Genomic DNA, 19,757 nt, shown 5'->3' with positions numbered 1-19,757 from the left:
AGGAGGGGGAGGGGGAGGAGGAGGAGGAGGAGGGGGAGGAGGAGGAGGAGGAGGGGGAGACTTCTTGAGGCAAGAGAGTTAGACGTGGGGTCTGGAAACTGGGAGTGTGTTGCAGCACTTGTGAGGTCTTCCTTCCCTGTCCCTGTGGGTGCCTCTCAGCGGTTCTGGCATCTGTTGGGCCCCTGTCCCCCTCCCCCAGGGGGGACACCTGCCCCTGCACAGGTCTGCTCGAGGGTGGACAGAGCATCGTCTGGGTCGGGCCTGCTCTCTCCGTGCTCCAGGGTCTTCGGGAAGAAGAGGCGCTGTCTCCGCTCGCCCAGGCCCCACTGCCTCTCCCCAGCGGCCTCGTTTACTCTTTTTTAAAATTATTATTATTCTTTATTGTCAACGTGATGGACAGAGGGGCTACAGTTTCACACGTAGGGCAGTGCATCTATTTCTTCTCCAACGTGTTACCTCCTCCCTCCTCCCCCTGCCCTCCCTCCTGCCTCCCCCCTCCCCGCTTCCCTCCCCACCCCCGTGTTCTCTTTGTGCCTCTCGCTCATGGCCGTCAGCGCCCAAGGCCTCCCCGTGTTGGAGACGCTGGCGTGGAAGCTCAGAGAACGTAGGGCGCGCTTTACACGCCCGCAGGAGATAGCGGCCGTGTGCGAGGTGGATCACGCGCTCCGCACTGTCACCCCTGCATCCTGCTTCCTGAGAACAAGAAGCCCCCGGCGGACACAGACGCTGGAACGCCGCCGGGGTCAGGTGCGCCGCGGTACCGGACCCCGCTGCACGGAGAGCCACGCCGGAGCCGCGGGAGAGCCACGCCGGAGCCGCGGGAGAGCCACGCCGGAGCCACGGGAGAGCCACGCCGGAGCCACGGGAGAGCCACGCCGGAGCCACGGGAGAGCCACGCCGGAGCCACGGGAGAGCCACGCCGGAGCACAGCGGCCCCAACGCGCGGGGTCGGCCGGTCAGGTGCCCTCCACCGACAGAGGCGAATGGCGCCCAGGGCCTCCGATCACCCACCTGCCTCTCCGGGGCGTCTTCCCGGAGCCCCTCCTCATCCCAGCTGCTTCCTTCTTCCTTGGACCCGGGACCCTCGTGCCTCGGGCGCAGCTTGTCGGGAGGGAGGGCTCGTCTTGGATTCTGCATATCTTATCAGCCTTTTTAAATAACATAAATACAAACACAACAGATGGAACAGAGCCCGGGGGGGCAGGGGTGAGTGCAGGAAGGTCCCCCACACATGGCACTTAGGAGCACGAGAGGGCCTTCCGCAAAGAGCGCCTGCAGAGGAGACCTGGGAGCGGCGTCTTCCAACCCCGTCACGAGTCTGTGAGTTGATTTAGGAATCTAATACCTCAGTGAAGAAGGCTGACCTAAATCACATGGCCAGTGTGGGGCCGAGAATGCGTGAGGCTAGCCAGCAGGTGCAAGGTCCTGGGTTCTAGCCCCAGTCCCAAGGGGCGTGAGAGTGTGCCAGCGGCAGAGTTTTTGTTTGCTTGCTTCCTTCAAAAAAAAAAAAATTGTATTCTAGTTCTCGGGATGGAAGTCAGGGTCTTGAACTCTCCCCTGGTTCTCTGCCACTTGAGCCATGCCTCCAGCCGAGCTTTTGGCGGCTTACTGAGCAGATGGTGTCCCATAGACTTTTCTACCTGGGATGAGTTTGACTGTGGCTGCTCCCGGTCTCAGCCTCCTGAGTAGCCTGGCTTATAGGCGTGAGCCACCAGCCCCGGGCTCAGGGGCAGAGCTTGAAGGCAGGGGAACCGTGAGTCTCTCCTAGGCTGCCCCTTCCCCCCCCCCTCCCCAGCTCAAAGTTAAGAGCTTGAAAATACAATGTAGCTATTCCTTCACTGATAACACTGAAACAGAACAAATAATTAAACCAGCAATACACTGCTTAACCATTTCTTTGTACTTTTATTGACATTAATTTTTTTTTAATTTCTGCCCCGTTAAGACAATGGAGTGAGAAATCACAATTACAATTCACAGACTGTGGCATGAAGAACACATTCCATCCCGAATCACAGCAAACCTGTTCCTCTTTATTCAGACAGAAGAGTCCAACACACAAGTGTCAATAGGAGCAGAGCTGTTTTTTTCTTAGAAGGGGGAAAACATTTATTCTGGCAGCGCTTTTACAATTCCAGGAAGTGGTTTTGCAGGAATAGAAACCATAACAAACTTGGAGGGCATTTGTTTGGGAGGCAAGGGACTCACTGGGTGGAACAAACTCCTCTTGTGCTTAGTAAATGGTCTGTCAGCCTTGGCTGGTGGCTGAGTCTTTCCAGGTGGTGAGAGACAAAATGGAATTTCCTACATAGATGGCAAAAATTCCTCTAGAGCAGTGCTGTCTCCTCAACCGCCCCACCCCATGCTGAAGCAGGTTCTCATGCTTTTCCAGAGCTTCTTGTGGTCCTATGACCCCCTACCATGACAATCCTTTGGCCACAACACACTAGGCTTCCTCATGCACTGCTTCTCTAGGGTTCAGGTAACAGCACAAAACATCACTTGTCAAAAAAAAGGAGTAGATATTAAGAACATGGGCATACGGGTTCATGAAAATAGCAAATCCTTTGCAGGGGCTCAGCCCAGTGACACTACGTTCACTCGATAGAACCTCTGGGGAGTGAGCCCCAAGTCATACATTTGGAAGTCTTTTGAAAGACTGGACAAAGTTGGTTGATTAGACAGACAGCTGAAGAACTGTCCGGGGCCAAATAAAAAATTCTAACTTCCAATGGTCCATAAAGCAATTCAATGTTATCATTCAGTACATGTACACACACACATACACACACACACGCACACACACACACTGAGAACTGTGACAAAAGGATTAAGTAAATTCATCTTGTGACTATGTTCTATAGGAAAATGAAATTTTCCTTTCCCATCAAGTGTCATATTCAATTTTTCTTTTTTAAAAAAAAAAACAACAAAACACCTACAAATAGACTACCCCACTTGACTTTATGATCGGGTTCTGAAGTCAAGGGAGTTGACTGTCTGTCCCTACGCAAACGGATTTGCAAATTCTCTAAGTGCAGTTGTGTGTGTGTTCACTCCCCAGGTGTAAGTGTGTGGAGACTGCGCGCTATGGCATTCCGACAGTCAGTACTTTGTAAGGGAAGCGACTGAGTCATACCAGCGGACTCACTTTCTTGTCTGACACTAGCTTTCTATCCTCACAGGGGAAGGCAGATGTAAACAGAGCCCTTTACATTCCTCAAAGAACGTGTTACTACTACAGCATGTGCTGCGTGGCCCCAATTAGGAGGCAGAGTAGTTTGTTGGGTTTGCTTCTAAGTTTTCCCTCCTGTAGATTCTAAAACAAGGCTTTTACTACTTCTTGGCAGTGGATGTCCAACGAGAGGCTCTGTGTGGATAAATAGGCAACGTGGGACTGCCTTCTCCAGAGCACGTTCTCAGCCAGATGCGGAGGAGCTGGCAACGCATTCATTCTGCTAATTGCTGAACTCTGTTCTAGAACAGGGACTTAATATAAGCAGAAGCGCTCGTGTGACTCAGAATGAACTCCCGATTATCTCAAGCTATTGAAAGACCCAAGTTTTCCATGGATTGTTTGCCCCCTTGGGCCCGCTACAAGAGGCTGCTGTCATGCTAATGTCGGAAGAGAACAGAAATCATCTCCCTGCCATGCAAGAGAACTGCCAGGCAGGGGCTTTTTCTGAAATGCTTGTTGCAAGATCTTGCTAATTACTGGCAATTTCTTTGAATCAATGCAAACCCAGGAGCTAATAGATATCTTGTTTTTTTTAAACCTCTCCATTGTAATCTGAGAAGATGGAGTAAAGAATAAGGAAAGAACAAAAAATGTTTGATACTAAAATAAGAAATCAGCCTCTTCTTGGCACAGTTCTCATGCAAAATATTGCACCCAGTGTCAACTAATGCTAGAAGCTTCAAACTGTATAAATTTAAATGTATTTGCATATTATAAAAATAAAGATAAACATATACATATTTTACACTAGTGACGGAACAGCAATGAACGTCAGTCGATTGATCCATCTTTCACATTGAACAGAACTGAAACCCGAGTGCTCAAAATACTGCCACCTGTACTGTCACTATGGCTTAAATGTGCACGGAAAACAAAATCCCTGAGAAGCCATTAGACTTTTTTTTCTTTTCTTCAAGTAGCGCTCTGCTTGGAGGATCCGGTTCTGAGGTTCAGGTTGTGAATCGTATGCTCCGTGTTCCTGTCATCCTTCCCCGCCCTCCACGTCTCTGCGGTGACTCCCGCCAGCACCTGGAACGCAGCTTCACCCGGCCGCGGGATGCGCCTGGGAGAGGGGGCTCGCGGGTGCACTAGAGGAGCCCGGTGAGTTCCACGCTCCGTCCTCTCCATGGAAATTCCACAGCCACGAAAAGTCACTGGTGTCTGTGCTTTTCACCAACGTTCTTCCTGGATGGGGTAAGACAGCGCAGAAAGGACCATCAGTAAAGGAGAACGGAGCTCTCAAGCTTAAGAAAAGAACGTCATACCGTAAGTTGCATTTTCGCACAGATTTTCATGTCTACTTCTAGAATAAACACGTAGATATCAGGCCAATGATGCTCCCATCCCCCCCAAAAAAACCTTTCTAGTAGTAAACTAGTCAACCATTACTGCTTGTGAGGCTGAGCTTAGATCAGCCCTAAAGTGGGAACGATGCTAATTGGCTTTAACTAGTCATTCTATTGTAATTTTATAGCCTGACAAGATTTCTAATTAACAACCCCAAACTCTAAACACAGATGTGCTTCCTTCACATCACCCCATGTGGACACACACTACATAAGCCAGTAGGGATAGAAATAGATGCTAGAAAGTAAGCACAGACATTAGGACAAAAGTGTTCCCGGCCAGGCTGTCAACCAGGTCTTGAGTTTGGTGTTACACAGAGAAGCCCTTAGCTGCATTCTCAGCTAATCAAAGTGACAGACAACAGAAACACAGTAGAGGGGAAAAATGTTTCTATAGCAACCCAAGTGTATTTTAACAACATCTAATAAAACCTCTGACCCAATGGAAGAACAGGAAGGGGGTTAAGTCTTCCTGCCTCTGCCCTGTCTCTCAGTGCCGCCTGATTTCAAGGACACTGAGAATCCAGCATCCACCTACGATGCGTCCAGCCCATCCAGGAATACCTGGGGCTCCTGCAAGTGAGGTAATAACATCACCACAAAGCTCTTTCCCAGCGATTCTATGACAGCAATTGCACATTCCATGTAGCAAACACTTTATTAATTTTTCAATGGCTACCAGAGCTTCCAGGTCCCAGAGGGAAGGTATCGCCTTCCTTCTGGCAAGGCCTGGCGGTTAACTAGGCAAGCCTGCTCTGAAATAGGCTTCACGGGTGAGAGAGAAGTTGGCTTTTTATGGTCCTGGCAAACTTCACATTTCTGAGGCACTCGGACATATAGAAACTTTTTTTTTTTTAATGTTCTAAGACCAGGATTTGAACTCGGCACCTGCCACTTTATTCACTGGCTAGCACTCTACCTACGGAGCCACACCTCCAACCCCATCCTATGAGTATAGGGACTCCGTGGGAGAAAAGGGGTGGCATTGTGGTAAGCCCGTTAGTAACTGTAAGGAGGACGCCAGGCAGCAAGGCCCACCTCAAGCAGGCCCTGCGCTGGGGGTGAGCGCGGCGATAAACATCCTCCTCGCGGAATCTGAGGACCCTTCAGACGCGAAGACCGTTCGTTATGCCACGCGGACTGCTCCCCCAAGAAATGAAAGACTCTCTGTTCTGGAACCCAGAGCCCGGCAGACCCGCCGGAAGCAGCCCACCCCTCACTGCTTCCAGAACGTTCCACATTCATAATGTCTCATGTTTGGATTCCTGAAGAATCAACAGCCATCAAGTCTCCAGCCTTTTCAATTTCAGCCAACTCATTCTCATCCTTCAGGCCCCACCGCAATGCTCCGCCTACAGCCTTTCCTGACTTTTCTGGGAGATTCTTTTCTGTCACTGCTCACAAAACTGTTTATACACCGATAAACAGAGGTGGCAGGTATCTCTTTAATTCTTTATGCACCTCCATCACAGGAATGATCTCATAGTTCCTCAGCTACTTGGTCAAGACATATCGTGTGTGTCACTGTCGGTAGATCTCTGTTGAGTAGCGGCCTCTGACAGGCACTGACTAGGCCCTGAGACTTCAGAAATGAGCAAGTCAGACACTCCCTCAGGAATCTAAAAGAACAGGAACCAAAGGAACAGTCAGACAAACTTGGGTCAGGTTGCAATTGAAATGAATTAATTAATAATGATGCCTGCCACTTTGAGAGTGAAGTCTTGTGCAAAGTAGCATCTATAGAAAGACCAAAGACAACACCTCTCCTCCTTTGTACTAGTAGGGTATATGCAGTGTTAATCAAGCTGGGCGTTTCCTGATGTTATATGCTGTGTAATATTAACAGCAAATTATCTGGGTGCTGGTGGCACACACTTGCTAATGCTATTTACTTGGGAGGCTGAAGTATGAGAATTGCAGTTAGAAGCCAATCTGGGCAGGAAAGTCTGTGAGACTGTTTATCTCCAGTTAAGCAGCAAAAAGCCAGAAGTGGAATTATAGTTCAAGTGGTAGGGTGCTACCCTTGAGAGAAAAGGCCAGGCAAGAAGAGTTGAAGGCTCTGAGTTGAAGATCCAGTACCAACACCACACACACACACACACACACACACACACACACACCACACACCACACACACATTTTAAAATGACCCCCCCAACAAGGATATAAGGTTATGGATCTTTTAATAAAGTACATTGAACAAGAGAATCAAGTAGTTTGCAACTGTGAGTGGATTCTAGACAAAGAAAAGACCAGCTACCCTATGATGCCCTGTTGCTAGGAATCTCTTCACTCCCAACTCCCCCTCTCCCTTCCCCTTAAATTCTTCAGGCCCTCGAAGCCTTGTCTATTCAAAAAACTACCTGTGTTCCCCCAGAGACTTACCCTTAAAAACTGGTGCTCCTAAAGTCACAGAGTGGATACAGTAAAAATGTTGGCATTAGGGAAAGATGCACTATCATTTCCACTTAATTTTCCAAGAGAGGATGAAGATACCTAAGCAGAGAGGGGAGAATTCCAGGATCAATGTTGCTGGCGGGAGGTCAGGAGGACAGAGACAGTTTCTCCCAGCCTGTGGAAGCCACCACACGAGCCTGTCACTCCCAGCACAGGACAGAGCAAACCGATGCAAACCAACAGGCTTTACCACGAGGCAACCTGGAAATCTAGCTTTATCCTCTCAGATACTAGCCCATCAGCACCAGACTTCAAAACACTGCAGCCAGTGGGAAAGCACTCCACTGTGATAAAAAACCAAGTTCATCTTCTTCCTATTGCTTTGTGAAATCACTCGCCAAGCCCATACTGACTAATCTGAGCATATATATAGACTGACTTTGCCTGATTATTCGGTGTGATAAAGGCTACTTTCTGAATCCTACTTTTTATATGGAGGTGTTTCTGTTATTCTTAAATACCTTTCTGTCATCACAAAGTCATGAGGAAAGGTCTTGTGAAAAGTCATCAGTAAATTTTTTAGAGTACTTACAAATAGCAACTTACTTGGCTTTAGTGGGGTTCCTGCTTGAATGAGAACTCTACTACATGGAGGCAATAATCCAAGTTTGGGTTTTTTTTAAGGAGTTTTGAAATGCAGCATCTCAGCTTTGCACACTATTGTTCTCATTAAAACCTTTTTGGCAAAGGAGAAGGCTTAGCTCAACAATTTTCAAACCAGTCCACTGTTGTTAATTCTGTAAACGCATGAGCTGGATCAAACCAGAATGATCTTCCCCTTTATTTCCCCCTCATCAATCCCCTCCCCCTCACTGCTCGCATGAGAGAGCACGCTGACATTCCACCACAAGACAGAGGTCTGCTCCAAGAATCAAGAACGACACATTCTCCTGCCTACTCCGCCATGTGACCGGGCATGGCGCTGCTGCGATTCGAGCTTCGCAGAAGTCTGAGACACCAGGATCACAGCTTGAAGCTAGCCCGGGCAGGAAAGACCGGGAGGCTCTTAGCTCCAATTAACTGCCCAAAAGCTAGAAGTGGAGCTGTGGCCCAAGTGGTAGAGTTCCAGCCTTGTGCTAAAAAGCTAAGGGACAGTGCCTAGGCCTCCAGTATTGGTTGAAGGGAGGAGGAGGGAGGGAGGGAGGGAGGGAGGGAGGGAGGGAGGGAGGGAGGGAGGGAGGGAGGGAGGGAGGACAAGAAGGAAACTACATGGCAGAGCATAGGTTGAAGTTCAATATCTCACAAGGTTAAATGATTTCATTTGCTGATCTGTTCAATTTTTTTGTCTTTTATAAGAAAATCATAAATTATATTGGGTTTTCAGCCAGTATATTAGGGAATATATACTACAGAATTTCTTTAGAATGAAGAGAAACGTTTTGTACTGAACCTAAACATGAACACAAAGACCTGCATTCAATCCCTGGTACCACCATCATGCACACGCGCACGCACGCACACACACACGCACACACACACACACACATGATATCTCCAACTGGCAAAGCTAGTGTTTATGCAAAGAAACTCCTACAGCCTCGGGGCTAGAAGCAGGCAGCATCTCCATTCAAACAGCCACTGGATGGTCAGAACTTGGCAGCTCAGAATGCTAAGATTATTCTTTTGCTTTTTCTACCACGTTCAGCCCCATCCCTACCTCACTCCCTGCAACCCTGAACTCTGCATCCTCAGATTCAACCCACTGCAGACGGGGACATTTTTAGCTGTACCGGGCCTGTGCCGAGCTGACTTCCTAAGAGCATGGTATAGCAAGTCTTTACATAACTACCGGTTACACATCACACAGCCTTGTACTGGGTACGATGCCCTTTGAGTGTCTGCTGCACAGGTTCTATGCGGATACCACGCACTGGCTACAAACATCCGGAGCACCGGCTGACTGTGTACTCCTGGAAACAGTCTCCAAGTGGAACCAGTCCCCAAGGACAACTGTGTCCTTCGGCGGCTTCCAAAGCCCCACGCCCAGGTCCGGCATGCTGGGGATGGCTAGGGGGCGGCGGCCCCATGCAGTTGTTAGGCTGGAGGCTCCTGTCTCCCTCCAGTCGGCTTCCTCTCGCTTCCATCCCTCCACCCTCCTGGGAGGGGGGTTGCTCATGGGGAGGGGCGTGTCGACTCACTGCCTTTATACTGGGGATAACATGTGTTTATGAAGCTGCTTCACAGGAGGACACTGGCCACCAACCCCGTGGATGACACTCAAAATCCTCACTCAATGCACGCAAGCAGGATGGCAGTTGGAAGCCAGCCTGCTGGGAAGGCTTCTGAGGCCCTTAACCCGCAACATGCCCAGTCTAGAGGTTGGTTCAAGTGGCAGAGCATCCGCAGTAAGCAAGCAAGCCAAGTGAGAGCAAGAGAAGCTGAACTGAAACCCTGGTGCCAGCGTGCATGCACACACACGCACACACACACGCACACACACACGCGCCATAAAGGAATAAGGTATGTACAAATCTTAAAAACAAAATTTTTGGCATTCCTAAGGAAGGACAAAAATAAAAATGTCATTGGTGGATGCGTTTCTTTTGACAGCGAGGTTTAAGCTTGGGGCCTCACGCTTGCTGTAGGTTATTTTTCAGATCGGGTCTTCCTCCCGCCTTCTCCCCATGGCTCCCACAGAGCTGGGATCGGCTTGGGGGGGGGGCCTCATAAACTATATTGCAGCATTCTGTACACGGGGTCGGGGCAGACAATTACATGCCGACTCAGATCTGACCTACACAGAAGGAAACTGGCAAAGAAGGGCGTGGAGCATCTTGGAAACGACCGTGAGTTCTCCGGTGTCTGGGACTGCTCGGGGGATATGCCTGTAGTCTACAGTAACGGCAGCCATGTCGTCCTTGAACACCGAGCGCTAGGTGCCTACCAGGAGAAGGGCGTGAGGGCTGACGGCAAAGCAACGTGTGAAGGCTCTGCACCCGACGCTGGCCACAAGACGGCCCAGCAGGCGGAGGGAGGCCTGCCTCGCGAGGAGCCCGCTTGCCCAGGGACGGAGACGGAGCGTCACAAAGCTGAGTGCACGCACGTTCGCATCAGTTGGGCGGCTTCTTCGTTTGGTTTTTGGTGGTACAGGGGTTTGAACTTTGGGCCTTGTGCTTGTTAAGCAAGGGTTCTACCATAGGAGCCACACCTCTAGCCCTGAGAGGGTTTTACATCTTTTGTTGTTGTTGTTTGCCTGGGATGGCCTGGAACCGTGACTTTTCTTTAGATGCCTTCTGTGTAGTAGATTACGGGGGGAGCCGCCACTCCCAGCTTGAGGGTACAATCTTGCTAACTTTTTCCTTTTTTTCTTTTTTGTTTGGTGTGGGATGGCCCTGAATGTCAATTTTCTTATCTCCACCTCTTAAATAGTGTGTGTGTGTGTGTGTGTGTGTGTGTGTTTCTGTGTTGGACCTTGAAGTCAGGGTTCCATCTCTTGAGCTATGCCTCCAGCCCAGTTTTTTGTTGGTTGCTTGGAGATGGAATCTCTAGACTTTTGAGCTGGAGCTGACTTTCAGCCATATTCCTTCCGATCTCAGCCTTGTGAGTAGCTAGGATGAGAGCTGTGAGCCACCAGCACCTGGCTGGCTTCTGTGCTTTGTAAAGATTCGTGGCTGATCGCTTCGCCTGGAAACTCACACGCATGTGGTCCCCACATCGACGCCTGGTCATTAAACTCACATGCATGCGGTCCCCACATCGATGCCTGGTCATTAAACTCACACGCATGCAGTCCCCGCATCGATGACTGGTCATTAAAAACTGGTCTTGTCCATCCACCTACACTTTGTGGATGACAGGGAGGTAGAAGATCATGGTAGTGAGCTGCTTAAGTTAACTTGGCTTTAGCAGCAAAACAGGGCAGCAACCTCAGTCTCCCAATGCCTAGGCCTTGTAGGACCCCATGGCTAGGCTCAGGCCAAGCCACGGGACTTAATGACCTTCTCCTTTGACGGCTACACATCAGCCTCCTAAGTCTCCCTTGCTATGCTGTCAGTCACGGTTCTTTACATCTTCCACTGGGCCTGGCTTCGCTTCTACATCTTCAATTTTAGTTTATGCTCAGGGCTCAAGTCAACGCTCAAGGAAAATAGGGTATAAACTAGGCTACATAATCCTAGGCTCTGAATGAAAGCATATTTTCATATAAGTGGTCACAAGAGATAATTTTCTCCTTGCTTCTATACTAAAAAAAAAAAAGTCTTGCTAGAAATGTGTAATTTTCCTATTTCAAGAATATTCCTTTATTCAATGTTAAAAATTCTACTGCAAAGCTGTCATTCACTTTTAGGAGACATTGTTAGACTCTTCAAAAAAAAAAAACCAATTTCAATTTCTAGGTGAAAAGTAGCTCAGGCCCCAAAGGTGTTCCTTCCCTCTCTCAGGTAGAAGGTAAGCCTGGGGCCTCTTATTACCTAGAATGTCAGAGCTGGCGGTTCACTTAGGTTCACTACGCTTTCAAGGAGAGGTAGATAGTGCTCTTTTCAGGTGGTGTAAATGGGGCTTTTCTGTTCAGAACAGCAAGAGGCCCATGGGAAACTCTGGTAATGTAGGCCTGCGGCTTCCTGCAGAACGGATCGTATAGCTCTCACCTCATCCCACTGTCAAACGGCCTACGTCTCTAGCAACACAACAGACGGGTGGGCATCACTGCCAGCCATATGGGTAACTCTTTCCCTCGGATCCGTGCCCTGCTGGCTCTGTAACACCCCTCACCTTCAGGCAGAGGGGAGGCCAATACGCGCCCATCCAAAGGCATCCCAAAGGCGGTTGCACTTCTGGGTTTTGAGATCCTGAGGACGAGCATCTGCTGGCCAAGCATATTTTCCCGTGTAATCTCTAATATTGACAGGGCACTTCAAGATCTCCATGATGAACGACCCCTGCCGGATGAAAGCGCATTGTGAATGCGGCATTCGTCAGCATTCCCCGGGGCTGCTCCCGGAGAGCTTCCAGCCAAGATGGATGGCCGCCGCTCCCAGACGCTCCGGCGAACGAGCTGCTCCGTTCACAGCGGAGGCGGTGTCCCGACCCCTCGGCCTCGCGCGGCTGCAGATCCCACGCGGGCAGCGCGGGCGGGGAGCGGAGCTGCGTCCTCGGGGACAGGAAGCCGTGCGCCGCCGGCCAAGGGGGCCCTGGGATGCGGCCCAATGGTCACTTTTCCAAGAGGAGAAGAGAAGCCACAACTCCCAAATGCGAACTTGCCAGTCCTCTAAACAGCTTATGGAGTTTAAAAAAAATCTAAATGGTTAACGAAGAAGAAAAGTTAAAGCTGGCTGGATAAGTCATATTGCTGATACTAAAATAGCAGGACTGGATCCAAACATAGTTGTGGTTGCTACTTCTTAATACCCAAGACACACCGGAATTTCAGTACAGGCGGAAAAGTGGCCTCCTGGAAAGCCAGCTGCGGGTGGGTCACGTCTGTCATCCCAGGTACTCGGGAGGCTGTGATCCGAAAAGCACAGTACAAAGCCAGCCCAAGTAGAGGAAAGTCTGTAAGACTCTTATCTTCAAGTAGCCACCCAAATGTCGGAAGGAGAAGTGTGGCTCAAGTGGCAGAACCCCAGCCTTGAGCAGAAAAGCCAAGTCAATACGCAAGGCCCTGAGTACAGGCCCGTACACACAAAAAAGCTGCCTCTTGAGTTCCTGGTATTACAACAGTATTCTAGTAAGAAATGAAAACAGGTGCATCCTAGGATGCTCTAGAATGCGAGCATTCTATTCGAGCTAGCGGACTAGTATGTGTTCGCTACAGTGCTCCTGTCTATCTGAGGAGGAGGCGGTAGCAAGCTATGCATCCTTGATTTCTGGGACCGGCCAGAGCGTCAGAGCCCCACAGCAAAAGCCAATCCGCGGTGGGTTTTCTGCAGTCCTTTCCTAGTGACCGGACCTCACTGCTCTATAAAACGAGGCCCACGCCATTCAGCTATACTAGGGTTAACTCGTGTAGCCCAATGGTGGGGGAAGACCCCGGCAGCCTTCGACAAAGCTGCGTGAATGAACTGGAGGAAAAATGCTCTGTCTTCAACGCATATACCTGCAAACATATGAAAAAAGCAACCGGCTTTGCATTTGAAACAAGGAACCTAAAGTGGTTAGAAAAGTGTTCTAGAAGTTCACACACACACACACACACACACACACACACACACACACACACAGAAACAGCAGCGCCTAGGTTGCTGCCTAAGCCAAAGTCACCCAGCAGGGCTGGGCCTGTCCAGCGGCCTCCCGCTGGTTTAGGTTGGATGCAGTGGAAGGTGGCCCTCGTCGGGGCCAGGGGACGGGAGCCAGGGCGGCTCTGCGGGTGGACTCACTTGGAACAGGGGCTGATCACAGTCGGCGTGGGTGGGTAGACCAGGGCCACGTTCACTCTCTCACTGCCATTCTTGGGGCAGATGATTTCGGCCACTCCTTCCGGCCTGGGCTGACTCAGCAGCTCCCCTGCAGGAGGAAAGAGGAAGGACGTTAGGAGAGCTCACCGGAGCTGAGACCGCTCGCTCTAGAGATCCAGTATCCCGCCTGGGGAAGGGAGGGAAAAGCTGGGACTGGGCGGGCTTCAGCCTACGACCTCATCGCCAGGGACAGGAAGGAGACTGGTACGGCGAGAAGGCCTGATCCCGAGACAAAGCGTCTATGACAACTCTGCTCCCCTCCCTTGGAGCTGAGATCTTTATCCCTAGAGCCCAGCCAGTGAGGCAGAACTCCCAAAGCAAGAGGTGTTCAGAATTGGGATTTCAGCAGATAGGCTTTGGGCAGTCTCTCCATAAAGCCCTATTCAAATGATCGGGACGACGAGCGGACTAAATCAACACTGCAAACCACCCCCCAGGAGCCCAGCCTCCGCTTAGCAAGACAACTCCTGGACCAGGGCTGTGTGCCGACCTAAAGACACCCACAGGACACGGCCTTATGACTAATCACAGAATGGACTGCCACAGTACTAGAGGAAATCAGATACCCGGCCTGCCCAGAATGTCACCTCCCCTGTGCTCATTAATTCCCCAAGTGCAGCGAGGACTTCCAGCCCTCCCATTCCCCTCTGCGGGTACACTTCTCAGGGAGCCCTGCTCTCCCCGTGTTGTTAGAGCCAGCACAGGGCCCCCCTGTACTCAGACGGACTCAATCAATGAGATCCGGCTGAGAACATCACCAGCTTCTGCCTGGATTGCCTCAGTGAAGCTGAAAAGGCTGCTCAGCGGCAAAGTGCTTGCCTAGCAAGCGCAATGTCCTGGGTTCGACCTCCAGGTTTTTTTTTTAAAAAAGAAAAACTTAAAACATCAAAACCAAGGACATACAGGGTTTTCCTGTGGGGGAAAGACCCTACCTAAACTCACCCTGCAGCTCGAGGGCAGCCGTCCCTTCCACGCTCACAGACTCTGCAAGGCACACACTCGGGATTGACGACGCCGGTCCCAGAACCTACACGCCGGAGCAGCTTCGAGCAAGCTCGCAGTGGCGGAACACTGCGGGGTGCCGGGGACCTCAGAGCTCGCCATCTCTATAACCAGGCATGGTCATTCCACAGGTGAGGAAGCGCAGGGACTGACGTGCCCGGTGTCCAGGGAGGACAAGACCGTGGCAGGATAAGAAGCGGGGAGCCCATCCATCTCGGGGACTGCTACCCTGCATACCAACCTCCAGCACGGCCCCTAGCGGAGGGGATTTCTTTGTACTAGAACGCGTCTTACCCGGAGAGACACTCTACGACCTTTTTTTAAAAAGAAAATTAACTTAAGTCCTGGCATATTTATACTTTTTTTGTTGGTCACGGGGCTTGAACTCTGGGCCTGGGCTCTGTCCCTGAGCTCTTCAGCTCAAGGCTAGCGCTCTACCGCTTGAGTCACAGTGTCACTTCCTTATTTACACTTTTAAGAACATTAATTCGAAGCCCGGTGCCAGGGGCTCACGTCTATCATCCTAGCTACTCAGAAGGCTGAGATATGAGGATTGTGGTTCAAAGCCGGCCCAGGCAGGAAAGTCCATGAGACTCTGATCTCCAATGAACCAGCAGAAGACTGGACGTGGCCCTGTGGCTCAAGTGGTAGAGCGCTAACCTTGAGCTGAAGAGCTCAGGGGCAGCGCCCAGACCCCACCCCCACCTCTGAAAGGAACATGAATTCGCACACAGGCTGGCCTTTAGCTGTGGTCCTCTGGGTGTCAGCATCTGGAGTATGTAGGATTATAGGTGTAGGCCTCCGGTGCCTCATTAAGCGCTATGTATCTTTACACCAAGCTCTCTCCCTACCACACATTGATCACAGCACTACCACGGCAACGAGAGGGGCCGAGACACCCTGGTCTTGGCCTGCCCGGGCTGAGCTCCTCGTGTGCTGCTTCCATTTCCTACATTAGGTGCTCAGGAGACCCCCAAGGCCTGAACACAGTCCAGGCATCTCTGGTCTGCCCTGAATACTCGCTGTGGATGGCAACCACGGACAGACCTGGGTTCTATCAGCTTTGGGCTGCCTGGGCACCCAGGGAAACAACCACAGATAACAAGCCCTGTCTCTGGCATTTGTCGCTGGCACTAGCCGGAGACAGCTGGCTTGTTTGCTGAAGACGCTGTAGCTCTTACTGGGAGAGAACTGGAAGACTGTCAAACCTTGGTTACTCACCTCTATTAAATCAACAGCTTTACAGCCCCCTGGCACAGCCAGAGCAGCCGTTTGGGCCGGGCCCTACCCCTAGAAGTGGGTTTAGGGGTGGTTTGTACACCTAGAGTTCAGGTGTTGGCGGCTGTGACCTTCCTCGTTTGAATGCAGGGGTGGGGGTGGGGGGCGAGGTGCGGGAAAGGGCAGGAAGAAAAACGGGAAGCCCTTAGGTCAACCGCAGAAATGTGTCAGAAGAAGCTCTGGGACTCCTCGCTCTCTCCAGCTTCCAGTTTCTCGGCTTTCTCTCTTCCCACAAATGCTCCCATCAGGGCCAGCAGGACTTTAGACTTCAGTAAAAGGGAGGAGCCCTGGCATCCCGGTCTTTGGACTTTCATTTGCCAAAACTGTGACCTAAACAAACCTCCTTTCTCTATAAAGTTAGCCCGAATTGGGTATTTTGTGACAGAAAAGTGACTACACATGGAAGCAATACACAAAAAGTAGAAGATGCTGGGAGCTTTGATAAATAAGGCGAATGCACTTGACGTTAATGAATACTAAACAGTAAACGGAACAGTTCACCATCTCATGTACAACCATGTCCTCCCACAACCTACTGTATGATAGCGGTATTTTTAGGATTCAACAAACACCCACGGTTCAGATGAGCTTGATCAAAGCGGCTCCCCACCGGCAGTCCTGGCTACTTAGGAGGCTGAGATCTGAGCACTGCAGTTTGAAGACGGCTCAGGCAGAAGAGCCCACGAGGGCCCGGACACTGTCCCTGAGCGTCTATGCTCAAGGCTAGCACTCTACCACGAAAGCCACAGCTCCCCTCCCAACTGTCTTGGTGCTTAATTGGAAGTGAGGGTCTCATGACATTTCCGGCGTTCGGCTGCCTTCGAACTGTAAATCCTCCTATCTCCTGTGAGCCACTGGCACCCGACCAGAGCCATTTGTAAAGTATTTGGTCGACACCTATGCCATGACACGGAGAGGGGACGACTGAACACCTGATACACTACAGAAAGAATAGCACCTGGTTACCGGCGCCCGGCGGTCATCACCCAGGGCTCTTCTAGAAGGCCTGAGTGGGAGGTCGTAAAGGGTCCGTCGACCCGCAGAGGCTTTGACGCCGAGCAGGCTGCTCTGGGAGGGCGGAGGCAGAAGGAACCCAGGACTGGCGGGGACACGCCACGCAGAGAACACGGAGAAGGGCCCGCGACTCGGAATGGGGATGTGCGGATAAATTATTTACATGTATAAATTAAAGATAAAACACACAACTATACAACTAAATAATAACAAAATAAAATATACAGCATGCTAAGGCAAGTGCTCTCCCACTGAGCCCCCTGGCGGGCTCTTGGAGACACGATCCCACGCTGGCCTTGATCCAGCCCCCTTGCCCAGCGCGTCTGCCTTGTTGCTAGTTAACTGGAGATAGGCGTCTCTTGCGTTTGTCTGCCCGGGCTTCTCGTCCCAATCCTCAGATCTCAACCTCCCGAGCAGCTAGGATCCTAAGTGTGCGCCGTCTGCGCCTTGGCACAAAATGTCTTTTCCCATCTCACCCGAGTGTAGGTCCTTTCCTCGCGTTACAGGCTTCTGTTTCCCGTTCACGAACCTTTCTGTGTCTGCTCTTTCCTTCACGCACGGCCAAGCCTCGGTAGTGGAGACCTTCTCACCCTTGGCCACGTGTGAGAGTCCACGTGACATTCCCTTCTGCCAAAGCTGGCTCCCAGTGCTGCGGCAGGACGAAAGCAGCTCCTCCTCCCCTTCTCCTGCCTTCTCTCTCCCTCTTCTCCATCCCCTTACCCCCCTCCTCCTCCCCTCCCTTCCATTCCTCCTCTTCTAGCAAGCTTCACGTCCCAGCAGCCCCAAAGTCCCTGTGGGTGAGACGCAAGTAGAATCTTCAAGAAGATTCCACTTTGAAGCATTCATCTCTAAAATAAACATTCCTGAGGGCCAGAGTCAACATGTGGTGACAGCAGGTGGGCCCATTTCTTCCCATTCAGGAGAACCAATCCCCGGGGAGGCTGCGGGAGCTGAGTCACCTACGAGGGAAGGGTTGGGCTTCGGGTTCAAAAAGAGCCAACAATAGCACAAAGATTGTTTTATATCAAAGTTCTTTAAACTTGCCGTTCTCGGCATCTTCCTCAGTCCCAGATTAATCAAGACAATGCACAAATTGAAAGCATGGAGACTCTACAAAACCAAGCAGTGTCTCTCACTCTCTCCTTCTCTTTTCTGCAGTTATTTATTGATTCATTGATGGATGAATCGGGACTGGCTTCTACACCAAGGTTTGAACTCAGGGCCTCTTAAGCTACATCCCTAGTCCGTTTGCTTTGAGTTTTTTTTTAGATAGGGTCTCACACTTTTGCCCATAGGACTTCGAACCACGTGACTCCTACCTCCACTCTTGAGTAGCTGGAAATAGAGGAATGTGTCACCGTGTCCAGCCATTGCTGAGGACTCTGTATGAGACTTCTCTGGATGGCCCAAGAGAGCCACTCCATGCTCCAGAAAGACAGAAGCCCAGGACATCACTTAAGCTTAAAGGAAGAGCTATTGAAAAGAAAACATTCATACTGGGGGTAAATGCAAACAAACGCACTCCGGGGAAGAAGTGGCAATAGAAAGCCCAAAACATTTCAACGAATTCACCCAAGTTAATGAACAGTAAACACTGCAAAACTGAAGTTTCGGAGAATAGAATTGCACAGGCAGTGGACAGGTATGGCTTCTAGAACAAAGTTCTCTTTGTAACAACAGCGCACAGTGACCTTCTCGTCGGCATTATCATCGTCTACAGCAATGCACCTACATATGGGAACGGGCCCGAGGACTTCCACGATGCTGTCCTCCTCGCTGCCCCGCAACAGACGTGATGCAGTCTGACCCACGTTCCGGCACACGGAGACGGAGAAGCAGCGCGGCCTGCCCTGCCCCTCCCGCCACTCACCACTCCCATGAGCCTCCCCACAGACGCATGCGCCAGACACTTGGCTCCATTTTCATGGCTAAGGGTTTATATAAATACAAATCCGCCCAAGAAAGGAAAAGTATTTCCCTTTTTCCTGCTCTGGATAAGGTTCCAGCCGACTTGGCTGAGGATTAGACAAGCCTTCCAGATCAAAGTAGCCTGCTGGGCTGCGGAGGGGAAGAGCACAGCCCAAACCCCACTTGGCCGTCCTGGCTCAACAGCACGTCAGGATCATAAACCCCGCTCTTGTGCACTGAAGTGCTTTCCAGAGGGGACTCTTTTGTTTGGATAGCCCATCACCTACTTCTTACTGGGAACCGGTCCCAGCTCTGAGAACTTTACAGACGGTGGTATAGAAGCGTTCAGACTAAAACATCTCCCTCCGATGTGGGTTTGCGATGGAAAACTCGGAGGACGTTTCAGGATCTGAAACCTGGAACTCTTATTGACGTCAGCCTGGTTTTGCAGTACGGGGAGGACGCGGGAGGGTCGGGTCAGACCCTCGGGGATGAGCAGAAACCATACGTCGGCTGCTTATCTCTTAACAAGGGACAAGAGGACGGGGATTTCTGCAAGCTCACTTTTCCCCAGGAAGGGAGGAAAGAGAGGGGAAGCTGGGGCTGGGGAAGGGGGGGGGAAGGAGTTCCCTGAGGAGGTCTGGGAGGTGGAAACACAAGTCTCGGGACCTGCTGCGTGGAGCCTGGAGGCCCCGAGGATGTGACACAGCTGTTCAGCTTCCTCACTTTGCACAGGAACAGTAGCTCCTGCCTTACACACGCATTCACGCGCATGGAAGCTCCAGCCAGACTTGAGACTGTTATAACACAGCCCCCACCAGGACCGCAAAGGCACCAAATCCCAGAGCAACTGCAGTCCAGCAAAGTTGTTCCCTGGGAATAGCAGCGGATTCCTTCTGTGTGTGTGCTTTACGGAGAGCCTTGGGTCGACCTCACACACACTGTGTCACCGCGCTGGCCTCAAATGTGCGCCTGTCCAGCTGCAGCCTCCCAAGGGCTAGCTAGCATCACGGCATGCACCACCACACCGGGGTCAAGGTAAATTCGGGTCTTTCATTGCCAAACAAAACTCCTATGGACACACAAAACACACAGTCGTGGAAGCACTCAAGGCAGGAAG

The 19,757-nt window shown here is 51.0% G+C and overlaps 1 protein-coding gene across 2 annotated transcripts in view; it reads right to left on the bottom strand.

Annotated features, from left to right (window-relative positions):
• Positions 1-2,029: 2,029 nt before the first annotated feature.
• Mfhas1 (multifunctional ROCO family signaling regulator 1) overlaps positions 2,030-19,757 on the bottom strand; it is a 71,236-nt gene continuing 53,508 nt past the window's right edge. The window contains exons 2-4 of one of the 2 annotated variants that reach the window (XR_007208528.1): positions 13,358-13,484; positions 6,969-7,079; positions 2,030-4,423 (exon numbers count right to left, since the gene is read on the bottom strand). Coding sequence is in view for 1 of the 2 variants with exons in the window: in XM_048330503.1 (XP_048186460.1) it covers positions 4,390-4,423; positions 13,358-13,484 (161 nt within the window). In the remaining variant the exon portion in view is untranslated. The remainder of the gene's footprint in view (positions 4,424-6,968; positions 7,080-13,357; positions 13,485-19,757) is intronic. The other variant, XM_048330503.1, reaches the window with a different exon arrangement.

This window comes from Perognathus longimembris, chromosome 21 (genome assembly GCF_023159225.1).
Source record: "Perognathus longimembris pacificus isolate PPM17 chromosome 21, ASM2315922v1, whole genome shotgun sequence".
NCBI lineage: Eukaryota > Metazoa > Chordata > Mammalia > Rodentia > Heteromyidae > Perognathus > Perognathus longimembris.
This window is presented reverse-complemented; position numbering and strand designations above follow the sequence as displayed.